This window comes from Capra hircus, chromosome 13, assembly GCF_001704415.2.
Source record: "Capra hircus breed San Clemente chromosome 13, ASM170441v1, whole genome shotgun sequence".
Lineage (NCBI taxonomy): Eukaryota > Metazoa > Chordata > Mammalia > Artiodactyla > Bovidae > Capra > Capra hircus.
In genome coordinates, this window is record NC_030820.1 from 10,555,602 (window position 1) to 10,580,407 (window position 24,806).

At 52.6% G+C, this 24,806-nt stretch overlaps 1 protein-coding gene across 3 annotated transcripts in view; it reads left to right on the plus strand.

Moving 5' to 3' along the window:
* NINL (ninein like) overlaps positions 1-24,806 on the plus strand; it is a 122,025-nt gene that overhangs the window by 85,026 nt on the left and 12,193 nt on the right. For all 3 annotated transcript variants that reach the window (XM_018056940.1, XM_018056941.1, XM_018056939.1), the window contains exons 8-18: positions 186-353; positions 1,850-1,986; positions 3,196-3,336; positions 8,441-8,615; positions 9,256-9,366; positions 10,199-10,279; positions 13,630-13,735; positions 15,038-15,147; positions 16,039-16,298; positions 22,256-22,360; positions 23,376-23,445. In XM_018056940.1, coding sequence (XP_017912429.1) covers positions 186-353; positions 1,850-1,986; positions 3,196-3,336; positions 8,441-8,615; positions 9,256-9,366; positions 10,199-10,279; positions 13,630-13,735; positions 15,038-15,147; positions 16,039-16,298; positions 22,256-22,360; positions 23,376-23,445 — 1,464 coding nt within the window. The remainder of the gene's footprint in view (positions 1-185; positions 354-1,849; positions 1,987-3,195; positions 3,337-8,440; positions 8,616-9,255; positions 9,367-10,198; positions 10,280-13,629; positions 13,736-15,037; positions 15,148-16,038; positions 16,299-22,255; positions 22,361-23,375; positions 23,446-24,806) is intronic.

Genomic DNA, 24,806 nt, shown 5'->3' on the forward strand with positions numbered 1-24,806 from the left:
CAGACGGCCCTGAGCCCTGGACTCGGGTCACCTCTGCGGAGCCTGCAGTTCCTGCAGGTCCTCTGGGTACCCTGTTCCCTGCAACAGGAATCGGGGAAGTCCGCGCCTGCCAAGCACAAGTGGTGAGGTCACGGAAGGTGCGTGGGGAGGCCCGCAGTCCTCACAGCGCTGGTCCCCGTGTGCAGGTCCCAGAGGAGAGTGTTGGCCAGACCACCACGTCGTCCCTCGTGTCCGTGTGCTCGGGCCCCCGCCTCTTCTGCAGTGTGGATGACGGCAGCGGCTTCGCCTTCCCGGAGCAGATCATCTCCTTGTGGGCCCAGGAGGGCGTTCACAATGGCAGGGAGGTCTTGCAGGTGTGGGCCGGTCACGTGGCTGCCCCAGCAGAGGTGTCTGGGCGGGGGGTTGCAGGGAGCTGCTGCCCATGAGGGAGGCTGGACAGAGAACCTTGCAGACATAGGCCCCATGGAGGGAAGGCCCGTCATCCTCACTTTTTGCTTTATTTTTTGATATCAATATGTAGGACCTCCTAACTTAGAAACATAATAAGTAAACAGCAGAGAAAGCCCACAGCCTGAAACAAATCCTCTAGAGGGTAGGTTTCAGTATCTCAGATTCACCCCGCAGTGCGTGTTGGCCTCCGAGCGGATCCTGGGTCCTGGAGGACAGGAGGGCATCTTAGTGACTGCAGCACGTGGGTGTGGACACCAGGAGACGCCACCCACACGTGTTGCGCAGTTTTTCTAATCTGGAAGCTGCTGCCCAGACCTCTTCATCCTCTGCTCCCACCGTGATTTCATTGCTGAGAAGCGTGCTCTCAGCAAGTCTTGGCGGCAGCTTCCCGGTTGCTCCGCACGCTTTAGCATCCTGTCATTTTTCTCCCAGAAGTCCTCAGGGCCGTGGAGAAGCGTGGAGATTCAAGTCCTCTCTCCCACTTTACAGCAAGGGCTTCCGCGTGGGCCCTGCCATGTGCCTGCCCCACCCATGTGTCTGCAACTTGTAGTCACAAGCACCAGTCACTGAGAGAGCAGCCACGGCACCAGTGTTATCACTAGGCTGCCAGCAGGTGCGCGGGCGTTCCCAGCCTACTCTTTTTTTTACTGTGGTAAAATACAGAAAGCACAGTTTTTCTGTTCTTTTAACTCTACCTTCCCCAATCCCGAGGGGGAATGGCTGTGACTCTCAGGAATGCTTGGCTGTGGCTCATTGCTCTATCAATCGTTTCCACCGACAGAACCCACATTGTTCCTATGTCTGTCCATGCTGTTTAGAGATATATTAAGGATTCTTTGTGTCTGAAATGGCAAGAACTCAACTCACACTTGGCAAGAGGAGGACATCAGGGATCTTTGTGACCAGCTGGGGAAGAAGGAGGAAGTTTAGGCTTGGGGGTCCCAGCTCTGGGGGTTGTCAGGACTCTCCTGGCCTCTGGGTCTTGCACCCTTGCACGGCTCCCCAGGACCCCGTGGTCTATACAACACTTGCTCTGACAGAGTAAAAGCCCTTCTCCAGCCTCCCTATCAATCCCCAAAGTCCTCTGCTTGCATATGCCCCCTTCTATGTCTGTCCCTTTGTCCAAGAAGGGGGACTCTCCAGCCTGGGTCATGCCCTCCTCCGAGGCAGGGACAGTGAGGGGAGGAGCTGTATGTTGACAGTGGGAGGGCAACAGAGGGAGTGTTGACAGGGACCTGGGGAGAGGTACCCCAGAGGGATGGAAGCAGGGGAGAGGCTCCATTCAAGACGTGGAGACTTTACAGACAGAAAAGGAAAGTACTGGGACAGTGAGGTCTGGGCCAGCAAATGTCTGAAGACCCACTCATCCTGCCTGCCCGATGGGCCTTTCTGTTTTCAGAGCCTTGACTTCAGTGTGGACGAGAAGGTGAACCTTTTGGAGCTGACCTGGGCCCTGGAGAATGAGCTCATGATGGTGGGCGGGGCCGCCCAGCAGGCAGCCTTGGCCTGCTACCGCCAGGAGCTGAGCTTCTGCCAGTAAGAGCCGCACTGGGGGAGGCGTGGGGTGCCACTGGCCAGGCTGGCCTCCTCGCCCAGGACACGGGCAGCCTGCAGGAGGAGAAAGGGTGCTTCCAGCATGGTCACAAAGCATGGCATGGAGATTGGGCCCAGAATGCGTTCCTTTTTAATTGGGTTTGGCTCCAGTTGAGCTGGATATTCAGGCCATCCGTCTACTGAGCCCGTTGGCACAGAGATTGTTAGTGTATTTTTATTGATGCTCTGAAGCTACAGAAAAGGTTGGCAGAAATTGCAGTCTCCATCTCCACGACTTTGCATCTCATTAGGTACCGACAGATGAGACCTCTGACGTCAGGCAACTCTGCAGAGGGGCCCAAAGGAAGACTGCTTTGGGAGGATGAGGAAGGGAGACAAGCTTAGTGCTTCTCCAGTGGGAGAAACAGGCACCAGGGTAGCCGGTGCACTGAGCCTCAGGCAGGGCCTGGGGTGACTGGACAGAGACAGGAGTCTCCTCTGCTCTGGGCAACTCCCTGGCACGTAGGTGCCAGGCTACAGGTGGCAAGGCTGTGACCAGGCAGGATAATGGGTGCCAGCCTTCTCCCCTTCATGCGTCCAGTCCCAGGTTAGGTGCTGGGGATCTCTGGGGCATGAGGCCCAGAGAAGAGGGAGCGTGGATAATTTCCCACCTCTTCTAAGGCCATCTGGAGGGGTGAACACTGCACGCCCCAGGCTCGAACCTCTTGGTTCAGAAACCTGCTAGAAACCCCATTGCAAGCCAGCTGGCTTCTTGCTGTATGTCCTTCTGGAAAACAGACTCAATAACTGCAGAAACCATCCTGGTAGGAGGAGGGTCAGGCTTCCCAGGTGGCGCTAGTCGTAAAGAACCCACTTGCCAATGCTAGTGCAACCCACTTGCCAATGCAGGAGGCGTGAGAGATGCGAGTTCCATCCCTGTGTCAGGAAGATCCCCTGGAGGAGGGCCTGACAGCCCACTCTAGTATTCTTGCCTGGAGAATCCCATGGACAGAGGAGCCTGGAGGGCTACAGTCCATAGGATTGCATAGAGTTGGACATGACTGCAGTGACTCAGCACACATGCACAGGAGGTGGGTCAGAGCCCAGTGCTGGCCGCTGGTCAGCACTCTGAGGCCAGCTGAGTTTGTTCCTTCAGACCGGCTCACTAGGCCCAGAGCAGTGTCCCCAGTGATCCCTCCTTCCTTTCTGCAGGGAGCAGGTGGAGCAGATGGCCAGGGAGCGAGATAAGGCAAGGCAAGACCTGGAGAAAGCTGAGCAGAGGAACCTGGAGTTTGTGAAGGAGACGGACGACCTACACTCTGCCCTGGAGCAGCTTGCGGAGGAGAAGGTCAGGTGGGTCCTGCTGGGGTCCTGGGCCAGGGTGGATGGTGGACACAGGCTGCTGCCAGCTGAGGCCCTGCTGTCTCACCTGAGCCCGCAGCAGGGATCCCTCAGACCAGGCATCACCCATGTAGTGGGCTGAGCGGACTCCCGCAGAGTCAGCCCGGCTGGTGGCGGACAGAACAGAGGAAAGCATTTCTGACCTTTGTGAAAGCCTTTCCCTCTCTCTCAATGTGTTACCTGCCTCCCTGCGGTTCTTTGCTATGGCCGCGTTTGGCTCCTTCCCAGACAGGGGAGGTGCCGGGTCCCATGGGGCGCACATGGGGCTCATAGGGCTCCCCGCTGGGGGGCAGCAAACCACTCCAGTGTTCTTGCCTGGAGAATCCCAGGGACGGGGGAGCCTGGTGGGCTACCATCTATGGGGTCGCAGAGTCAGACACGACTGAAGTGACTTAGCAGCAGCCGCCTGGTTGACCTGATTCTCCTGACCACCCTGAAAGGACTTGGTGAGGTTCTTTCTGAGTCAGAGAACCAGAGACTCATCTTCATCCAAGAATCTGGTTGGGGGACACAAGGCCTCAAGGGCCATGTGAGTGTTTGGATTTTGCTCCATGAGTAACACGGTGTCATTGGTACATTTTTAGAAATAGCGTTTGCAGTTGTGTTAGGTTACTCTAACAGAAAAGTATTAAGGGATACATGTTCATTGCAGAAAACTTGGGAAATACACACTCGAGGAAAAATAAAAGCAAGCGTTTCGCGTCCACAGAGGTTGTCGCTCCTGACCTCATTCACGCGTCCCTCGCTTCTTCCTGTGCACGTGGTCGCTTTCAGAGAGGTGTCGTTGCTGTGATGTTGCGTATCCTCCTGAGCTCCCGTCGGGAGGCTCTGCCGTATGCTGCTGCACCTCTCCCCTTTAAAGAGGGGAGTGATATGATCACGTTTGTAAAACTCGCCCCAAGATCTGCAGGCTCTGAGGTTAATCACGCTCATCAAACTGTTTCCCTGAGTGACAGCTGCCCTTGTGCCCCAAAGCTCTGTGGTGAGTCTGAGGGAGGCCGAGCCAATCGTTTCTGGTTTCAACCACAGTCAATTGATTGTGGACCCAGCCAGGCGCTGCTGAAATAAGTTTCCACTCAGCTTCACTCTAGATATACTGGGTTTGAGAATCCTGTTAAGCAACTGTTTTAGTGATGTTGTTCAGTCACTCAGTCATGCCCGACTCTTTGTGACCCCATGGACTGCAGGGCACAAGGATTCCCTGTCCTCCACCATCTCCCAGAGCCTGCTCAAACTCATGTCCATGAGTCAGTGATGCCATCCAACCATCTTGTCCTCTGTCGTCCCCTTCTCCTCCTGCCTTCAATCTTTCCCAGCATCAGGGTCTTTTCCAGTCAGTCAGCTCTTTGCATCAGGTGGTCAAAGTACTAGAGTTTCAGCTTCAGCAGCAGTCCTTCCTGTGAATATTCAGGACTAATTTCCTTTATGATGGTTTGATCTCCTTGCAGTCCAAGGGACTCTCAAGAGTCATCTCCAACACCACAGTGTAAAAGCATCAATTCTTCAGTGCTTAGCTTTCTTTATGGTCCGAATCTCACATCCATGCATTGCTACTGGAAAAAACATAGTTTTGACTAGATGGATCTTTGTCGGCAAAGTGATATCTCTGCTTTTTAATATTCTGTATAGGTTGGTCATAGTTTTTCTTACAAGGATCAAGGATCATTTAATTTCATGGCTGCAGTCACCATCTGCAGTGATTTTGGAGCCCAAGAAAATAAAGTCTGTCACTGTTTCATTTTTGCCCTATCTGTTTGCCATGAAGTGATGGGACCAGATGCCATGATTTTAATTTTCTGAATGTTGAGTTTTAAGCCAGCTTTTTCACTGTCCTCTTTCACTTTCATCAAGAGGCTCTTTAGTTCTTCTTCACTTTCTGCCTTAAGGGTGGTTATCATCCGCATATCTGAGGTTGTTGATACTTCTCTTGGCAATCTTGTTTCCAGCTTGTGCTTCATCCAGCCTGGGATTTCACATGATGCACTCTCCATATAAGTTAAACAAGCAGGGTGACAATATACTGCGTTGCTGGGGTCCAGCTCCAGTGGATCCAGGGTAATTCGAAGTGGGGACGGCATGGTGAGGAAAAACTTACTTATTTAGAAATATAAAAGAGAGATTAGGAAAGAATAGTGTAGTAGGAAAATTTAGTGGAGAAAAGAGGCTGAATAACTTGGTTTATGGGGAAAGCTAATAAACTCAGGACAAAAGATTTGCACCATCTACGTTAGGCCACCGGCGCCCGTTTGAATAGCGGAAGGTGCCCCGCCTTGGGCTCCCTCTCTCATGGTTCTTGGAAGCCGGGACAAGTAAGTAGACATGGCGAGCCTCCCCACTCCAGATGGGAATTCAGCCTGAAAAGGAGAGGAAGGGAGAGGGAGAAAGAGAGAGAGAGACATGGTGGGGGCGGGGAGCCAGATTTCCAAGAAACTAGTTCGAGAGACTAGTCCGAGAAACTGGTCCATCCTTTATTGTTCAGAAGGCTTTTTATACTTTTGATTGTACATAGAGACCAATGGATAATACAAAATTATGCAGTGTCAACTGCCCTGACTCTTATCAAGACCAGGCTTTCTCTCTGCATACCTAGTTGTATACATAAGTCTTAGGTGATTTACATCATCTTCTGGCCAGAAGGCCAGTTAGCATTTTACAGCCCTTTTCTGATAAGGGTAATAATGTTATTCTCCCCAAAGTCTGGTGCCACTCTCAGAAAGCACTAAATAAAGTTACATTCTTACATAGCAAGGATACAACAATTTATAACAAGGGAAAAGGAGTACAGTGATTTATAACAGAGAAAATTAATTAACTCAAAAGTCTGTATTGCTAACATCAAAACTATTATATTCCTATTTCTGCAGTTTACATTGATTAATATCCTCCCAGGTGCCTAAAAGATAAAGGATATGGAGGCCTGGCAGCAAACATTAACTCAACAAACTCTTCACCAAACTAATTCTTAACTCTAAAAGGCTCTATATCTTTAAGATGTTTTGAGCTTCGTTCCTCTCACGGTTGGGGGCTGTAAACAATCCACAATGTTAAAGTCCGGGCAGACCTTTAAGCCGAGACATTCTTTTTATATGCAGGAGACTGTTAACTGGAGCCCTAAGTTAATTCCTTTTAGAGGCCCAAGAGTGGAAAGCACAGTACGATAAGGCAGGCAGACTCTGGCTTTGGGGGGTAGACGTCCAGGAAAACCCAGGGGGAAGCCCTGAAGCCTGACTCGCTTGCCCGTCAGGCCTCTCCACATGGCCTTGTCCTGGGTGGGGTCTCCCGTGCTGGCTCCCGGCGCTGCGTTGAGCACTCCTTTCCCAGCTGCACGCCAGTCTGCTGTACTCTGTCTGGCTCTCACTTTTGCTTCTTGGCCTGCATTCAGGTTTCACAGGAGGCAGGTAAGGTGGTCTGATACTCCCGTCTCTTCAAGAGTTTGCTGTGGTCTACGCAGTCAGAGGCTTTAGTGTAGTCAGTGAAGCAGGAGTTTGTTTTCTGTGGAATTCTCTAGCTTTTCCTGTGACCCAGTGGCTGTTGGCAATTTGATCCCTGGTTCCTCTGCCTTTTCTAAATCCAGCTTGTACATCTGGAAGTTCTTGGTTCACATACTGTTGAAGCCTGGCTTGAATTATTTTGAGCATTACTTTGCCAGCAGGTGAAATGAATGCAGTTGTGTGGTAGTTTGAACATTCTCTGGGATTGGAACACAGGAAAATGAAATCTGTCGGTGCTTCCACTTTTTCTCCTTCTATTTGCTATGAAGTGATGGGACTGGATGCTGTGATCTTAGGTTTTTGAATGTTGAGTTTCAAGCCAACTTTTTCGCTCTCCTCTTTCAGCCTCTTCAAGAGGCTCTTTAGTTCCTCTTTGCTTTCTGCCATTAGAGTGGTATCATCTGTATATCTGAGATTGTTGACATTTCTCCTGGCATTTTGCATGATGTACTCTCTGTTTAAGTTAAATAAGCAAGGTGACAATATACAGCCTTGATGTGCTCCTTTCCCAGTTTTGAACTAGTCCATTGTTCCATGTCCAGTTCTGTTGTTCTTGACCCACATACAGGTTTCTCAGGAGGCAGGTAGGTGGTCTGATATTCCCATCTCTTGGAGAATTTTCCACAGTTTATTGTGATCCACATAGTCAAACACTTTAATGTAGACAATGAAACAGAAGTAGATGTTTTTCTGAACTTTCTTCCTTTTTCTATGATCTGGTAGATGTTGGCAATTTGATCTCTAGGTCCTCCGCCTTTTCTCAATCCAGTTTGTACATCTGGAAATTCTTGGTTTATGTACTGTTGAAGCCTAGCTTGAAGGATTTTGAGCATTACCTTGCTAACGTGGAATAAGTGCAACTGTGCAGTAGTTTGAACATTTTTTGGCATTTCCTTCCTTTGGGATTGAAATGAAAACTGACCTTTTTCAGTCCTGTGGCCATTGCTGAGTTTTCCAGATTTGCTGGCATATTGAGTGCAGCACTTTAACAACATCATATTTTAGGATTTTAAATAGCAAAGCTCCACTAGCTTTAGTGATAAAGCTAAGGTTTTTCACTGTTTTCCCTGCTGATAGAAATGGTTGTTGGAAAAAATCACTGCAGAGTCTGAGGAGAAGGGCTCCGCCCCGTCCTCTGTCTGCCTTGGGATTTGCTGTGTGGTGGTTTTCCAAGGCTTGTGGTGGAGGCTGACTTCTCTGCGTCTTCCGTCACCAAGGGCCCTGATGCTGCCTTTATTTACCGGTGCATTTTTTGATGACATGGAGAAGGTTGAATGGCCAAGGGGTGCCAGAGACCCACCCAGAGGTCACCTGCCAGCTTGCCCCGTGTGCCAAGGGACCCACTGGCTCCCTTGTCTGTGTGGGGTCACCTCTGCCAGCCCTGAGGGGGCACAGTTCATGAGGCCTGCGCTGCCCCACAACACTGTAGCTCCCCCGTCTATCAGGCAGGAACAAACGAGTCCCCAATGCCGAGGCCAAGTGTGCTGACGGGAGACCCTGGGGAGGGGGAGGCCCAGATGGCGCCCCCCAGGAGCCCGACGCACCGTGTGCCATGTTCCTTGCAGACGCCTGGAGCAGGGCTACCGGGGGAGGCTGAGCCTCCTGCGATCCGAGGTGGAGGGGGAACGCGAGCTGTTCTGGGAGCAGGCCCGGCGGCAGAGGGCCGGGCTGGAGGAGGACTTGCGGCGCCTGCAGGCAGAGGAAACCAGCCTCCGCGAGAAGCTGACCCTGGCCCTGAAGGTAGTGGGGGCAGGGTGCTGTGGGGTGCCTCCTCAGGGCCACCCACCTGAAAAGAGGGAGGCTACATTGTCCGGGGGTCCCTCCTCCACACCCACACCTTCCTGGGCCAGGACTGAACCCTCCCCGCGGCCCTGGGGCCTTGACGCTAAGGAACGTTTTCTGCGGCCACCGAGAGAGCCCATTTCTCAGCCTAAGCGGAAGCGTCCTGGCTTCTCCAGGAGAGACCCAGGCCTCCTCTGCAGCCGTGTGTTCCGCAGGATGGGGGCCCCGGGGCTCTCGCTCTCAGCTGCCACCTCAGCTGCCTCCCTGGGACCAGATCACTAGACCAAAGACAAAAGCGTCACCCGCCCACAGCCCTGGTGTGTGACCCGCTCGGGGCGCTCTTCCTGGCTGTGGAGAGCGTCCCAGACCTGCTCCCCGCCTGCCTTTGCTTCCAGTGAGGTGGCCCCGGCCCCACCTCCTTCCTCTTCCCTGACTGTGGGTTCCTCCACACCTGCCCTACCTCCGTCCCCCAGAGGAGAAGCCAGGCCTGCCTTCTGATCGTATCCTGTGTCTCCAGACACCGCCTTCTTTCCGGTGGACTCCTGGACTGTTGCGGTGCAGCTTCAAATCCGTCCTAACACTGACCTGTGTCTTGTAGGAAAATAGTCGATTGCAGAAGGAGATGATTGAAGTCGTGGAGAAGCTCTCAGACTCAGAGAAGCTAGTCCTGAAGCTGCAGAATGACCTGGAGTTTGTGTTGAAGGACCAGGCAAGTCCTCTTGCTGAGTGTGAGTCCGCAGAGAAGTGCCTGTGGGTGCTGGTAAAGGGCGTCAGGGTCTTCATGCAGAATACACAGGAGACGGAATTGGGTTTTTCTGCTAAAATTCCACGTGCTGCTCAGTCACTCAGTCGGGTCTGAATCGTTGTGACCCCGTGGGCTGTAGCCCGCCAGGCTCCTCCATCCATGGGATTCTCCAGGCAAGAACACTGGCGTGGGTGCCATCTCCTGCTCCAGGGGATCTTCCCGGTCCGGGGATTGAACCTGCGCCTCCTGCATCTCCTACGTTGGCAGGCGGGTTCTTCAGCGCTAGTGCCACCTGGGAAACCTAAAATTCTGTGATGGAGAGGAAATTATTAAGGCCACTTTGCCTGTATTTCCCCCCCCTTCAGGCAGTACAGGGGTGCAGGTGACACCCCAGTGATGCCCTGCATTTTGACCTTCTGGTGGCGAGGCCTGGACCAGTCAGCAACTGCACAGACCCCAGTGGTGGGGTGAGGAGCACTTAGAGACCTGGCCCTTTCTGTCATTTTGAGGGGAGGAGGGGAAGGGAGGGAGGTGCAGGGTCCGTGCAAGGGGCCTCCCAGGTGGCTGAGGCAAGAAGGCAGCCCAGGGTCCAGGTGGGAGCATGACCACCTTCCTGAAATTCCAAACATCCTTCTGCCCTGAGACCTTGTAAATGAAGGGCGGGGAGGAAGAGGAGGGACAGGTGGCTGCGCCTGCAGATGCTTAGCATACTGCGGCAGTTTGAGGTGGTGGCAGCCCACCCTCTACCTGGCCTGAGGTCCTGGCCCTTATTTTCCTGATTGCATCTGGCTTTCAGCTGGAGCCTCGGAGCACAGAACTCCTAGCCCAGGAAGAGCGATTCTCAGATATCCTGAAGGAATACGAGCTTAAGTGCCGGGTAAGTGGCCCCTTGCCCAAGGGAACGTCAGGCGCTGTCTGTTCAGGACTGGGTGGCCCCTCCCACCTCCTGGCCTCCACGTGGGGTGGCCCAGCCCGTGTCCACAGGAGCATCCCTACATGAGCTGGGCGGGCGTAGCCTCTGATGTGGGCTTCCTTCTTCAGTTGAGGTCTTCTGAGCCTCATGTTTTTGTTTTTTCAAATTTTTTTGGCTGCGCTGCATGGCTTGTGGGATCGTAGTTTCCTGACCAGGGAAAGAACCCACACCCTCGGCAGTGAAAGCATGGAGTCCTCAATGCTGGACTGCAGGGGAGTTTCCCGAGCCTTGTGTTCTGCAAGGAGGCAGTTGGGACTTGGCCTGCCCAGCACCTGTGCCCAGCCCCACACAGGCTGCTCACCCCAGTCCCAAGGCCCCCGTGTGTGTCCAGGCACTGTGTAGGGCTTCATCTTGTTTCCTGTGGTTGAGTGTATGCATTTCCTGGGCCAAACCTACATGTGAGCCCACTCAGCTGGCGTTGCCACCATGCAGAGCAGGGTGCAGGTGGTGAACAGTCACTGCTGGGAAACAGATCACACTGTTACTCCGTCAAGATTGTCCAGGACTCCAGCAGATAAAACATGATTGTTTGTAGTCAAGGGTGTAGTATTCACTTGCTTCTTAATGGTTTCCCTCCCGATTAATGTAAGAACTGTCTCTCTGCACGTGATGCTTTGGCCACACCAGAGGATAAAGGTGAGCCCGTGCTGGTCTGCAGTGTGACGTGACCCCTGCCTCCTGCCTGCCACACCCCGAATCCTGGTGCCCCTGCAGTCCTGTGTATGGGTCACCTGTGTAGCCCTTCTCAGAGACCGTGTGGTGTGTGAGTTTTGTGGTTAACTTTCTGGGAGGAACTCTCCTTCCTGCTGGTTTTCTCCCCCACTTTGAGCACCTATGACTAACCAGCAGTTAATACGTTGCTTTAGTGCACCTGAATTTTTTCATACAGGTGTAACCCCCTTTGTTTTTTTCAACATGACTGTCACCTAACTGTTGCTACTCATTTCACTTTTGATCCTTGAAATTTTGGCAAAAAAAATTTTACATTTGGGTGCTACTTATTCAGAGATCTTCCCTCTTTTGCAGGGATATTTTTGGCTGTTTCAAACTAGCATTGAGAATGTTAAAAATATTTTTTTTAATAATTTCTAATACATGAAGTTGCAAATATCTGGGCAGCCAGCCCCTCTGTGTGTGCTGACTTGGTGTGGCTGGCCCCCCTTCCTCTCCAGTGCTTTCCAAGCTGCTGTTGAAACCCACCCTCTCCTGCTTTCTTGCTGAGCTCACCTCTCCTGCTAACGCTAACGCGAAGAGAAGCCTCGAAGGTTCCAGAGCCCTCAGACCTAGGGCTTCACTGTGTGCAGTGGACTTGCTGCCTTTCCCGGCTCTCGGGGCAGCACCCTGTGACTGCCTTCAGCATCCACAGGCAGCCCAAATTCACGTGCAACCCACACGAAAGCAGGCACATGGCTCCCCAGCCCTCCTGGACACACCCTGGATAGACAGGCTGGGACCCAGGACAGTGCATGTCATCCTTAGGTGCTTAGAACAGAGTAGTCTGCCTAGCATCATACCTTAAGGGCCTGTTTTCTGGCTCTGCTGAACTTGCAGAGCACGTATATGCTCTTACAGTAGCCGTTTGAGGGGCAGAAGGAACCACTGAAGGGGCAGGGCATTGGGTAGAAATGATTCTGTCGAAGTTTCCTGCCATATCAGCGCTGCTCAGTAAAAATAGCAGTCCTGTGTGTACTTCCAAGTTTTCCAGTGGTCACGTTAAAAAAGGTAAAAGGAAAAAGAAAGCTAAAAAGAAATGGGGGACGTTAATTTTATAACATTTTATTTACTCCATTACTTTCACAGTGTCATCATTTCAGCATGTAATCAATATAATCACATTTTAAGTGAGCTATTTTGCATCCCTCTTTGGGAACCTGGTCTTTAAGATCATTGTAGAGTTTATGCTGCACACCTCGATCCAGACTGACCACGTCAGAGCTGCTCGGTGGCCTGTGTGGTGTCGTTGCGGGGCGGGGGGCCGGGCGTACACACCCGCCGCCCCACGGGCCTCCCTGCAGCCCTCGCTTCCTGGCCTTGCCCTTTCCACTGGGGCAGAGGTGCTCACTCTGGGGAGATTGCGTATTTGCTCAGGAGTTTCTGAAGGAGGTACAGTGGTCCTAGTAAACAGGTGCTTCCTCTACGATCAGCAGGGCCTGTCCCTTCTCCCACATGGCGTAGAGTCGCTAGTTAGAGGCTCCTCCTCCCAGCGCGGGTGTGGACACAGGCCAGGCACTGGCCACCAGGGAGATAAGAAGGAACTGACAAGACCTGCCTGGAGAGGAAACTCAGATTAAAAAATCAGAGAGGAGGGCCTGCCCTGGTGGCCCAGTGGTTAAGACTCCAGCCCCGATGCAGGGGGCACGGGTGTGATCCCTGGTTGGGGAACTAAGATCCTGCAGGCCGCCTGGCGCAGCCCCCCAAAAAGGAAAATCAGAGCGGGAGGTGGGGCCTTGAATGTGCGCGAGGCATTGACCCCAGAGCCTGGGTCCCGGGGGGAGGAGCCGGCTGGAAGCGGCATCGCACGTGGCGTCCTCCAGGTGGGGTGCCCACGGCCCACCCGAGGCGGGGGAGGAGCACGTGGACCCACCGTCGCGGGCAAACGTGGCGCCCGGGCCCTGGGGACTACCTGGGAGAGCGGACTGTGAACGCTGCCCTGCCTGGCCTGTGAAAGCCAGGTGACCAGGTGGGCTTGTTGAGTTCTATTTCATTCTTTGGGTGGATAAATGATGCTTGTTACAAACGAGACCCTTCCTCTTGTATTTTTCCCTCTGTGCTGTGCAGCTTGCAGGGTCTTAGCTCCCTAATCAGGGAGCAAACCCGCGTCCCTTGCAGGGAAAGCACTCAGTCCTAACCGCTGGACCACCAGGAAGGTCCCAGAGGCCCTTCCTCTTAAGCCTCATGTCCCCCAGGTCTCCCCTACCCCTCACGAGCATGCTCCCCCAGCCTCTTGTGGTTTCAGGTGTTAAAAGGTCTCTGTATTTTCTCCATTTCTCACTTTCACTGCACCTTTCTCCCCCTGGGTCCCTTCTGGGTATCCAGTGCTGGAAGGTGGTGCCAGGCATAAGAGGTTGGGAAATGACTCCCGCTCCTTGTCGCTCCCGGAGCAGTTCGGTGCCCGGGTTAGTGTTGGTGCCCCATCCTGGAAGTCGGGACCCGCCCTGCTGGGGCCTGAACTGTTACCCGGGTGCTGGCACCATGCCCCGCTCCTGGGCCTGATGGCCGCAGTGGCTGGAGGAAGTGTCTGGCTCTGCCCACAGGACCTGCAGGACCGCAACGACGAGCTGCAGGCCGCCCTGGAAGGCCTGCAGGTAAAGGCAGCCCCGAGTTGGCACGGCCGCCTGTCCCCAGGACACGGCCCAGCAGGTAGGAGCTGAGTGCTTGGAGGTGGTGGGTCTGCTGGGAGGTGGTGGGTCGCGAGCTCCTGCCCCGGGGGTGGGGCGGTGGGCCAGCCCGCTGTGCAGGGGGTCACAAGTCCTTCGGACCACTTGTGTGGGAGAAGGGTCCTATCTGAGGCGAGGGTTTAGGCAACCCAGAGCCCCAAGGGAGATGGAGGAGGAGGAAGGTCCTACTGCTTGGACAGAGTAAGTGGTGAGGGTTATGATGACCTTGGTGTGACCTCAGGGCAGGCGTGTCCCCTGTGAGCCTCCTAAGGCAGGGGGGACGGAAGGAGATAACCCTGGGGAGGGTCAGCTGGGCAGGGGAGCAGAGAGCGGGCTGGGGCTGTGGGGGGCGGCCTGTGATGGCTGACGGGGCAGTCCATGTGAGTGTTCCTTGGGGCCTCCAAGGGCAGCCAGGAGGGTCTTCTGTGCACCTGGCCTCTAAGGGAGGCCCTCACCTGCACCTGCAGCAGTGCACTGTGCTGGCCCCCGAGCCACAGCCCTGCCGCCCTCAGCCAGGGGTGGTTGGCGTGTGGCTGCTGTCATCACATGCCTCAATGAGTGTCAGGGGCCCATGTGGCCAGGGGTCGATGGTCTTTATCTCTGGACGAGCCTGAGCTGCAAGGAATGTGTGGCCCTTGTTGAGAGCCAGGACCTGCGCCCTGGCTGCGGTGGCCAGATGGCTCTGGGTCGTAGCACCAGAGGGAGCCCCGAGCTTCGTGTTGGCGCCGACGCAGCCAGAGCACTCTCCCGGCTGGAGCCTTTTCTCTTCCCCTCGACCCCATCTAAGGAGAAGGGGTGGTCAGGACAGCAGTGCTGTGGTGCAGGGGTGGGTGGTGGAGGCCGGGCTGGCTGTGCCTCCAATCGGGGCCACTCCTGACCCAGGCAGCAGTTTCCTGTTGTCAGGGCGATGGGATGCTCTCTTTCCTAAGATGCTTATCCCAAATTCTCTCGGCCGATGTTGCCGAGTCTGTCCCTCTTTTTCACGGAATACAATTCAGGAAGTGAAAAGAGCAGGCGACAGGTCAGGATGTGTCTGCTCCCTTCACTTTCCAGCCCATCAACCAGCATGGATGAAACCCCAGCAGTGGCCACACTCACATTCTGACTCGAGCCTTGAGTGTGCCCCCTACCACGCATGGCGTGGGGGACACCTGGGCCCAGGAGGGCTGGCCGTGCTGTGGGTCCAAAATCACTGCAGATGGTGACTGCAGCTATGAAATTGAAAGATGCTTGATCCCATGCTGGTCCGACCAGAACATCTGTGGACGTGTCCTCTTATTTTCAGGCACCGTCACGTTCGTGGGTGATTCCGCCCCAGCGAGTATAGAAACAGAGATCATGTTGGAGCAGCTGAAGGAGCGTTACCAAGAACTCAAGATCCAGCTGGAGACCAAGGTCAGGGGACTGAGGGAGGCCGCAGAGGTCGGGGAACTTGCTGCTGCTGAGACACGTCTGCAGGCATGTCTGCCCATAGCTCGCTCAGGGGGACGGAGGTTTGCAGGGAATGTGTGTGACCTTGACTTTCTGCCTCCACCCCCTTCGGAAGGAGGCAAGACAGAAGCAGATTCTGGGAGCAGAATCTTGGTTCCTGTGATTGCCCTGTACCAGGGGCTCCCCAGGTGGTGCTAGTGGAAAAGAGGAGATATGTCACCAATACAGGAGTCATAAGAGACGCAGGTTCGATCCCTGGGTCGGGAAGATCCCCTGGAGGAGAGCATGGCAACCACTCCAGTCTTCTTACCTGGAGAATCCCATGGACAAAGGAGCCTGGTGGGCCACAGTCCACAGGGTCACACAGAGTCAGACACGACTGAAGCGACTTAGCACGCAGGGGCTCCTAGGCCACCCTGGCCAAGCCTGTCTTCTTGGGTGACTGTGTCTCTTGCTCTGTTACTCGATTGTGGTGGGTTTTGTGGAGGGATGGTGCCCACAGCTTGTCAGGTGTCACCATGGCCATGGGGTGGTCCTGCCCCTGCGTGCCTGCTGTGGCCTTGCCTTCCAGGCCTCGTGGAGGTGTTGTTCCCCTCTGCCCTCCTCCTGCGGCTACCTGCCGGGCTGCCAGCCTCCCTTCTGCACCTGCGGGCCTTCCCCCAAGGCTGCAGTGGAGGTTACAGGAAGTGATGGAAGCAGGCGGCCACACAAGCCGTGGGGAGCCTTTCAGGGGCCTCGGCACCCTGTTGAAGCTGGGCCACCTGCTGTTTGGGTGCTGCATCCAGCAGCCTTGCTTCATCAAGTGAATTGTATTTGGAGGCCCCCGGTCAACATCACTCATGCCTCTATCCTCAGGTTAATGACCACGAGAGGAAAATGGAGGTGACGAAAAGGGCCTTTGCAGAGGAGAGGAGGCAGCTGGAGCGGGCCTTCCAGCTCGAGGTTGGCGTGCTGCAGGGTCAGAAGGCCGAGTTGGTGACGCTGCAGGTGGAGTCGCAGGAGGTGGTCCGAGGCCTGCGGGAGCAGCTGCAGAGGAGGGCGGAGCTGGAGCAGGGCCATGCGCACCGCCTCAGCCAGGAGAGAGCACGGCTGCAGGAGGCGCTCCAGAGGCTCAGGTCTGCCACCCCGGCCTTGAGGGATCTCGGGTCCAGGGTATTGCCGAGAACCCAGATTTGAAATTGAATTTGGGCAGATTGCTCAGAGTCATAAGTATGCGTAACCTGAGTGGTGAGCCCTGAAAGAGCAGGTTATTTTACACAGGTTCTGACTTTTCTTTCAGCCACACTGTGTGCATGGCATGAGAGAGCTTAGTTCCCTCACCAGGGATCAAACCTGTGCCCCTATGGTGGACGCATGGAGTCTTCACCGCTGGACTGCCAGGGAAGTCCCAAGGAGTCTGACTTTAAAAACAGTCTCCCTCATCTGTCACCTCGTGGCTCCTGAGGAGGTGGATGAAAGGCCTAAATGCCCCCAAATAATGGGAAAGGCCTTTAGTTTGGGTTAGTGGAGTTCTTGAAAGAATCTGAGATTTGTGGGAAAAGGAGAGAAAAGGTTTATTTGGAAAACTGGAACATGATCTTCTGTGCTAGAGAAGAAGGGCCCACATGCCCATCCTCCAGGCCCCACTAGGAAGCTGAGGGGCTGGAGAGGCCTGAGGGGAGGCTGAAGGGGGGGCGGCGGTCCGTAAGCCGGTGATGGAGCATCAGGTATGTAGCCTGGCCCTCCTCCCGGGCCCCCCTGGGGCCCAGGCCGGCACCCACTCCATCTCAGGAGCCCAGGCCTCTAGAAGGTCTTTTCCAGGAGCCTCCCAGCACCACCCAGGAGATGACCCTGGTGACTGCAGGCAGGCACAGCTGTGTGTTGTGGTTGTGCTCTCCACACATTGTGTTTTGGCCCCGTGAGTGCCCACACAGCACTCCCGCAAGCTCCCCGTGTCCTGTGGAGGGAGAGGCTTCGTGAGCTGCTGTGTCCCTTGTCTGGGCAGAAGACACTGGCTCACCGCACACGCGGGTGTGTCTAGCTGAGGCGCCAGCCCCTGCCCGCAGGGTGACCATGGCATGCTGCTTCACCGGAAAACAGATCCCGTGGGATTTATGATAAGCCAAGGAGTAAATGTCAGCGCACCTCCCGGCTTGAGAAGGAAAATACTGGCACAGCCAGTGGCCCCAGGCTCTGTACCCAGACCCCCCGCACTTCCCCCCGAGGCGCCTGGACTGTTTATCACCCTCTAGACCTTGCTCTAGGCCTCTGCCTCAGACGCGGGGGTCCCCCAGTGATGTGGAGCCTTGGTCGTGGTGGGCTGACTTCTGAATTCCCTGCTCCATGAAGCAGAGGTCGTGCTGGGCCTCACAAGTGGCAGAGAGCCTCAGGTGAACATGTGGACCCACTGCTGCAATTGCGGCTACGATCGAAGGCTGGTCTTGGGCCCAGTGGACCTGCGAGTCCACATCAGGCCCCGGCACACCTGGGGGCCTTCCGTGCAGGATCAGCCCAGCGGCCACACGCCCTCTCTGCCGTCTGTCTTGGGCACTTCCTCTGGACAGGCACAGGAGCCCAGTGCTGTCCTGATCCTCCACCCAGCCCCCGGGCCCAGCGGGCTGTGCTGGGCCTCTCCCTGCTTCTCCTGACTTGCAGTACGCCTTGGCTTGTTGGCCCCACAGTTAACGTCACAGCTAACGTCACAGTTCCAGTCTCAGTGGTGTCTGGATCATTGGACAGGGTTTCCCGGGGTGCAGCCAGGAGTGAGACAGGTGTTTGCAGCTTTTGGCCCCAGAGTGGTGGGCGGAGAAGGCTCCATTCTCCGGCATCTGTAACCCTTGTTACAGGTCTGTTCAGGTCTTATGTTTCCTCCTGGGTCTGTCTTGGTAGATTGTTTCAAGGCATTTGGACATGGCCGTTTTTCAAATCTCCAGACCGGGCGTTTTACTGAATGGTCCTCCACTTGGATGTGTGGTTAGATGCCTTCTTTATGGGACCATCTTCTTCACTCTGATGTGTGGCCTTTCATGAAACTGTCTTTGGAGTACATTCCGTCAGTTTTCCTTAACTGAAAATGTCTCAGCTTCTCTCCCATTTCTGAAGGCTGGTCTTCCTAGGAGCACAAACCTTGATGTGCAGTTGAAGGCTGCCCTCTGCCCTCTGCCCTCTGCCCTCTGACCTGGGCAGGCTGCTCTGTGTGAGCATCCATTTTCCATTGCTGCGGTGATGAGTTACCAGGAAGTCAGAGGCTTAAAGCATCATAACTTAAGATTTCACGGTGCTCGAGCCTGGAAATCAGAAGTGCCTACGACTGGGCGAGAGTCTCTGTGTTGGCAGCCGCCTTCCTTTCTGGAAGCTCGGGAGGAAACCTGCAGGCCTCCCATTCTTGATCCACACCCTCCTCTAACGCCAGCAGTGACTGGTTGGTCCTCCTCGCGCTCCATCCTGACTCCGTCTTCTGCCTGCTCTTCCACAGTGGAGGGCCCTAGTGGACAGTCTAGGACACTCTTTCCATCTAAGGGCAGTGAATTAGCAGCTTTAATTCTGTGTGTTGCATTGATTCCCCTTTGCTATGAAATAGCACATTTGTAGGTTCTGGATGCAGACGTCTTTTAGAGGCTGTTATTCTGTCCCCACAGGAGGTGATCTGAGTTGTGTCCTCTGGTTGCTGTTAGCGTCTCCATCTTTTGTCGTTTTTCTTTGGTGTATTTAGGTGTGTATTTCTTTCATTTTAACTTTTTATTGAAGTGTTACATGCACACACACAAAAATTCACACGTGTATACAGTTGGAAGAATTGATGAACTGGACACATCTGTGTAACCAGCACCCAGAACATGTCCCTCAGGGTCACTGTTCCAAGTTGGGATAGTGGTTACCCCTGGGGGGGCTCTGGGTAGCCCCATTGTTTGTTCTTGGTGCTGGTGTTCTAAGAATGGAATTGTTGAGTTGTAGGGCATAGGTGCTGTTTTCTTTTTATTTACTGTACTTAGAGATTATGCCTGCTGAATATATAGATTTGTGTCCTATGAAAATCTTTCAGATATTCTTTGTAAAATATTGTCTCTCCCCTCAATGGCCTTTTCAGCTGGATGTATGATATTAGATCTTTTCACTTTTCCTCCTTTTCTTAAACTCTCTTCCATTTATTCCATCTTCTTTTCTGTACATGGCACATTCTGGGTACTTTTTCATATCTCTGTGTTCCAGGTCAGTGATTCTTTCTTCAGCTATATCTAATCTACCAGTGAGCTTTTATTTTGACATTGATGTTTTTTTTTTTTCATTTTCTTGCATTCTGTTTGGTCCTGCGTGATTATTTCTGATAGCTTCTTGTTGCTTGCTTGTCCACTTTTTATTTTCATCTTTTATTTAAGTAAACATTTAATAATATTTATCCCAAGTTTGTGTCTGATAATTCCAATATCTGGGATCTAATTCTGTTGTTTTGGCTTCTTCTGACTCTCATCAGTGGTCCTTTCCCACATACGTTGTGGTGACCTTTGGTTGTGAGCTCATGTTCACACAATGTTTACCTCTGGGACTCTTGAGAGCTGTAGTAGAGGGTTCTCCCTGCAGAACGGATGTGTTTTGCTTTTGCCAAGAAGACGTGGGAGCCTCTTAATCTGAGACCGCTTAACCTCTTCCAGGGAACCCGCCCAGCACACGCGCCCCCAGTGTGGTTTCTCCACACTGATGTAGGTGTTGGCCTCAGGGTAACGCTCAGGGCAACCCCATTTTGTGTTGCTTAATGCTCACAGCTCTGGTTTCAGCATTCAGGTTTTTGTTTAAGGGCCCTGGAGGTTTCTATAACCTTCTGTGAGGACGCCACACCTTAGATGATCAGCTCTGCACAGGCTCTGGTTATCTGGTGAATGTGGAGGACTGGGATAAGGCAACCTCCGTCTTACTGGAGGTCCAGGAAACTGGAAGCAAAACCCCCATCCCCTGCTGCCACCCAAATACACACACACACCTGTCTCAAATCAATTTGTTTTCCATCCAGGAGCCTGAATAACAGTTCAAAACACAGACCTCATTTGAGATCACTCTCCTCATTGAAACCCTTCACTTCTTTTAAAATTCCATTGACTTCTGTGTCTTAATTTTTCTCTAGTTCCTCATGAGAAAAATGAAATCATACTTATGCTTATGAAGGGGATACTTATGCTTGATATTATAAGAATAATATATTAAACATATGAGGCCATGTGCTTTGAGTACTTTTGGATTGAAAAAATCAGAAGCTAATGCCAGGTAGAAACCTAATGCTTAGGGGAATAAATGTCAGTGACACCAGCACATATCAAGGACAGATTTTCTGGGCAGCAGGCATGGGTTTCAAGCTGCCTCCCCGTGATCTTTATTGGTCAGTTGCTCATCTGTTCCACATCAATGGAGTTACCTTCCAGGGAGACTAAGAGCGTCGGAAGCCAAGGGCTCCAGGCAGACTTGGCCTGGGCAGCCTCTGTCAGTACTTGCTTTCCCCTCCTGAAGGTTCCACATTGCATTGGATCACCCTCTGTCCGCTGACACAGGCATCTTTCCAGTTTCCTCTACTGGGGTCCAGCCCCAGCAGGATCCAGGGGTTCCCTCAGGATGGATGGAGTAGGCAAGAGAGAGAGAGAGAAAGAGAGAGACGGGGAGACCAAGCTTAGGTGGAACAGGTCTGGTCTGTAACTTTATTTTTAAAAAGAGCTTTTATACCTTGGGTTGTACATAGAGGGGAATGGAAGATGCAGAGTCATGCAGGGTCAGCAGTTCTGACCCTTATCGAAACCAGGCTTTCTTTCTGCATGCCTTTCCATATACAAAAGTCTTATGTGATTTACATCATCTTCTGGCCTGGAGGCCTGTCAACAGTTTATGACCCTTTTTTTCTGATAAAGGTTTGTCAACCAGTAAACTTATTTTCTCTAAAAGTGTTTTTTCTAAAGTCTGGCGCCACTCTCAGAAAGTACTAAATAAAGTTACATTCCTATGCAGCAAAGCTGCAGTGGGTTATAACAAAGAAAAAACTTATTAACTCAAAGGTCTAATGTTGCTAACACCAAGGCTACTACTTATTTTCCCTACATACCAACTATATGAACTAATATACTCCCAGGCACACAATGGGTAAGGGATATGGGAAGTTGGCAGCAAGCATTGGCTCAACAATGAAATCCTTCACCAGCTCTATTCTAATAGTTTTTACTCCTCGAAGGGCTCTATGCCTGTTAGAACTTTAGAATGTTTAAGTTCCCCTGCCTTTCATGGTTGGGAAGTTGTGAACAATCATGTGCGTTAGTTGTAAGAGTATGGAAAAACCTGCCACACAAGTTAGAATGCTAACAGAGGGGTTTGAATTGAAATATTCCTTTCATGCCCAGGAGACTTATCAACTAGAGCCCTCAGTTGATTTTCTCCAGAGAAAGGTGGTCGGGGAGAGCCCCCTGGTAATGCCAAAAGAGTTGGTGAAAGGCATAATATAGTAAACAGTAGACAGACAGATTTTGGTATCGGGGTAGATGCTTGAGCCGGTCCAGGGAGTCCCTCGAGTCCTGATCCGCCTTGCCTGTCGGGTCTCTCCTCGTGACCTTGTCATGGGTGGGATCTTGTGTGCTGGCTCCTGGCATTCCTCCAGTGCTGACCTCAGGGTGTAGGATAGGGGGCACTCCCCATAGGATTCAGCTTCCTGAGTCCTTGTGTTCCTCAGCTTTGTGCTCGGGGTCCCTGGGGGGCATTTCCTTGCAGCAACTCCGTGAGGACTCTCACCCAGCATCTTGCATTGGTGCCAGCTGTGAGCACGCTGACATTTCAGTGAAGGTGTAAGGAGATGCAGGAACAGGCCAGCTGTAAACACAGAGAACCAAGGTGCCGAATACACTAGTCACTGGCTCTTTTAGGAGCTAAGAAAGCTTTGTTTTTCTGTAGCTTTTCTCTTGGGAGATGCAAACCAGAGCAGGTTAACACTGGATACAGGGAGGGACTGGTGCCCTGCCTCCCCATCCAGGGAAGGAAAGTGTGGCTAGGGGTCATTGCAAGACCTGACTCTGTCGGGTGACCAGCTCCTGGAATTCCCACTCTTCTTTCTTTTTAATTTGTTATCCAGAATCAAGTTGGAAAAGCTTTCTGAAGAAAACACTCTCTTGAAAAATGAGCTGGGGAGGATCCGACAAGAGCTTGAAGCTTCAGAAAGGACAGAGGCTGCACAGAGGTAAGGGCCAGCTCAGTGGTCCCACCCCAGCCACCCATCCTGGACACGGTTCGCTCATCATAGAAGCAGCTCAGAAGGCATTACTGTAGATAGTGGGACATGTTCACAGATAACCCATATTCCAGGAACAGTCAGCAGAGAACTGTGCTGCCCTCCGACCAGCCTTGATAGGCACAGGAGGGCTCAGGCATCCTACAGAATACTCCAAAGTGTGCTCAAGGGTCAGAGGAGGCATCCTGCATCCCTGTAGGGGCAAGAGGGCCTCTTACAACCTTCCTGGGCCAGTAGAATCTGTTTGTTCTTGTCCTGATGATGATTTCAGCTGTGCTTTTGTCCAAGGTTCATTCCTGGTCTATGGATTTCAGTGTGTCAGATTCAGGGGTCTAGCGCAGGGGCCTGAGCACTGAGGCAGGAGCTGTGTGTATTGCAGAGGATACTTGGCGTTAGATTTCAGCTTTCACTATCAGAGCCTCATCTAAGAAGGGTTTGGTTTTTTTTTTTTTTTTTAATACAAATAAGCTCAGCTCTAAACTGCTGAGAATGTGGTATTGATTTGATAAAAGTGCCTGACGATTAAAGTGTGGAATCCAGAGTGGATAGTCAACCAGCGATCACTGTTACATTACAGCAGTTCTGAAATCCGAAAGGTTTCTTCCCTCCAGGAACCATTTTCCGTAGGTTTGGTGCTGGGACCCTTTTGACAGCAGACGTCAGCAAATGCAAGGCTCTGTGTATCGTTACGCTTCTAGATGTGAAGAGCACTCCCACGTGCTGGAGAGAGATTAACTTGTGCTGTGCAACTGAGGAACGTTGTGGAGGGTTTGTTCTTACGGTGCTGGCAGGGTTCCTCTGGTTCCCAGGCTGGGATCCAGTTGGACCGGTAACAATAACAGTGCAGGACAGTGATAGACCAGTGGCTGTAGGGTATCGAGAGCAGGTGTACAAACCAGCCAGCACGGTGACCACGGTGAGCAATGACTCATCAGTGATACTGTTAATTTTGCTTCTTCAACAGGAAGGAAATTGAGGTCTTAAAGAGAGACAAGGAAAAGGCCTGCTCTGAGATGGAAGAGCTCTGCACACAGGTTAAGTATTGACACCTGGTGTGAAGCGGATGCACCACCCCCTCCCTTTTCTATTGTTTTGAAATAATCTCAAACTTACAGAAAGGAAACACAGAAAATTTTTATGGAAGTTAGAAGAGGTGCTGGCCCATCAGCCCCCTCCCACTCCAAGTTGGGGGATCAGTGTGGATGTGACGGGTTGTGGCCCCGTCAGCTGCAGCCGGGATCTCGTGTGGCTTCAGTCTGCCTTTTCTTGTTCTTAGGACCTGGTGCTTTTGAAGGTGATAAGCAGTTGTTTTGGTATGTCTAGAACTTCCTTAGAATTGGATTCAGATTATGTGGGAATATCCTCTTCTCATTCCATCCTGTCCGGGGACACAAGCTTTAGTGACGTCCTTAGATTCTTGGTCAGGTGGTGTTGGCCAGGCTTCTTCACAAAGTTACTTTCCCCTTGGTTATTCCTGAACATTTTATGGGAAAATCCTTTGAGATGATGTGAATGTCCTGTTTTTCATCAAACTCCCACCCAGTTGTTCTCCCTGTTTATTTAATGGGTTATAATATGTTACCATCAGTATTTATTTTCATGCTCAAGTGTCCCAGGTTTGGCTATAAGAGCCCCCTCGTGGTGAGTTCTGGTCATTATTTGAGCACTTCCTTACTTTCTAGTGTCCCATGATATTCCAGGTTCATCTGGTACTTCCCTTGCCCCAACCCTGGAAGCAGCCACTTCTCCAAGGAATCCTTGGTGACTTTTAGCTCAGAATGGTACTTGGAGACCAAGATTTGGGTACTGGGGGTGCTCACGGCTCCGGGGTCATCACTGTGTCCAAATGCAGTTAGCGCATGGAACTAGGGAGTGTATATTTATTATGCTCACATGCACGTGGTTTCAGGTATATTTATTTGTACACCTCTCTACCAAAAATCATAAATTCAAACTGCAGTTCCAATATCACAGGGATGATTCTAGCTTTCTCTCTCTGTGTTTATCACTTACGCCTCTAGCAGTGGAAAGCCTGGTCTCCATCATCCTCAGTGGATGGACTTACTATGTGATCAGGCCCCTTCAGCCTGCACGTGAATGCCCTTCTCACTGCTCAGCACTAGCCGCCACACTGGCCTCCCTTTGCGCTGTGAATAAATGCTTTCCGCACTTGGCCTCACTTGCCGGCTTTTGTACCGAAGCACACAGCTTGGAGGGCTTCCCTTGTGACTCAGCTGCCAAAGAATCCGCCTGTAGTGCGGGAGACCTGGCTTTGGTCCCTGGGTTGGGAAGCTCCCCTGGAGAAGGGAAAGGCTACCTACTTTGGTATGCTGGCCTAGAGGATTCCATGAACTATATATAGTCCATGGGGTCACAGAGAGTTGGGCATGACTGA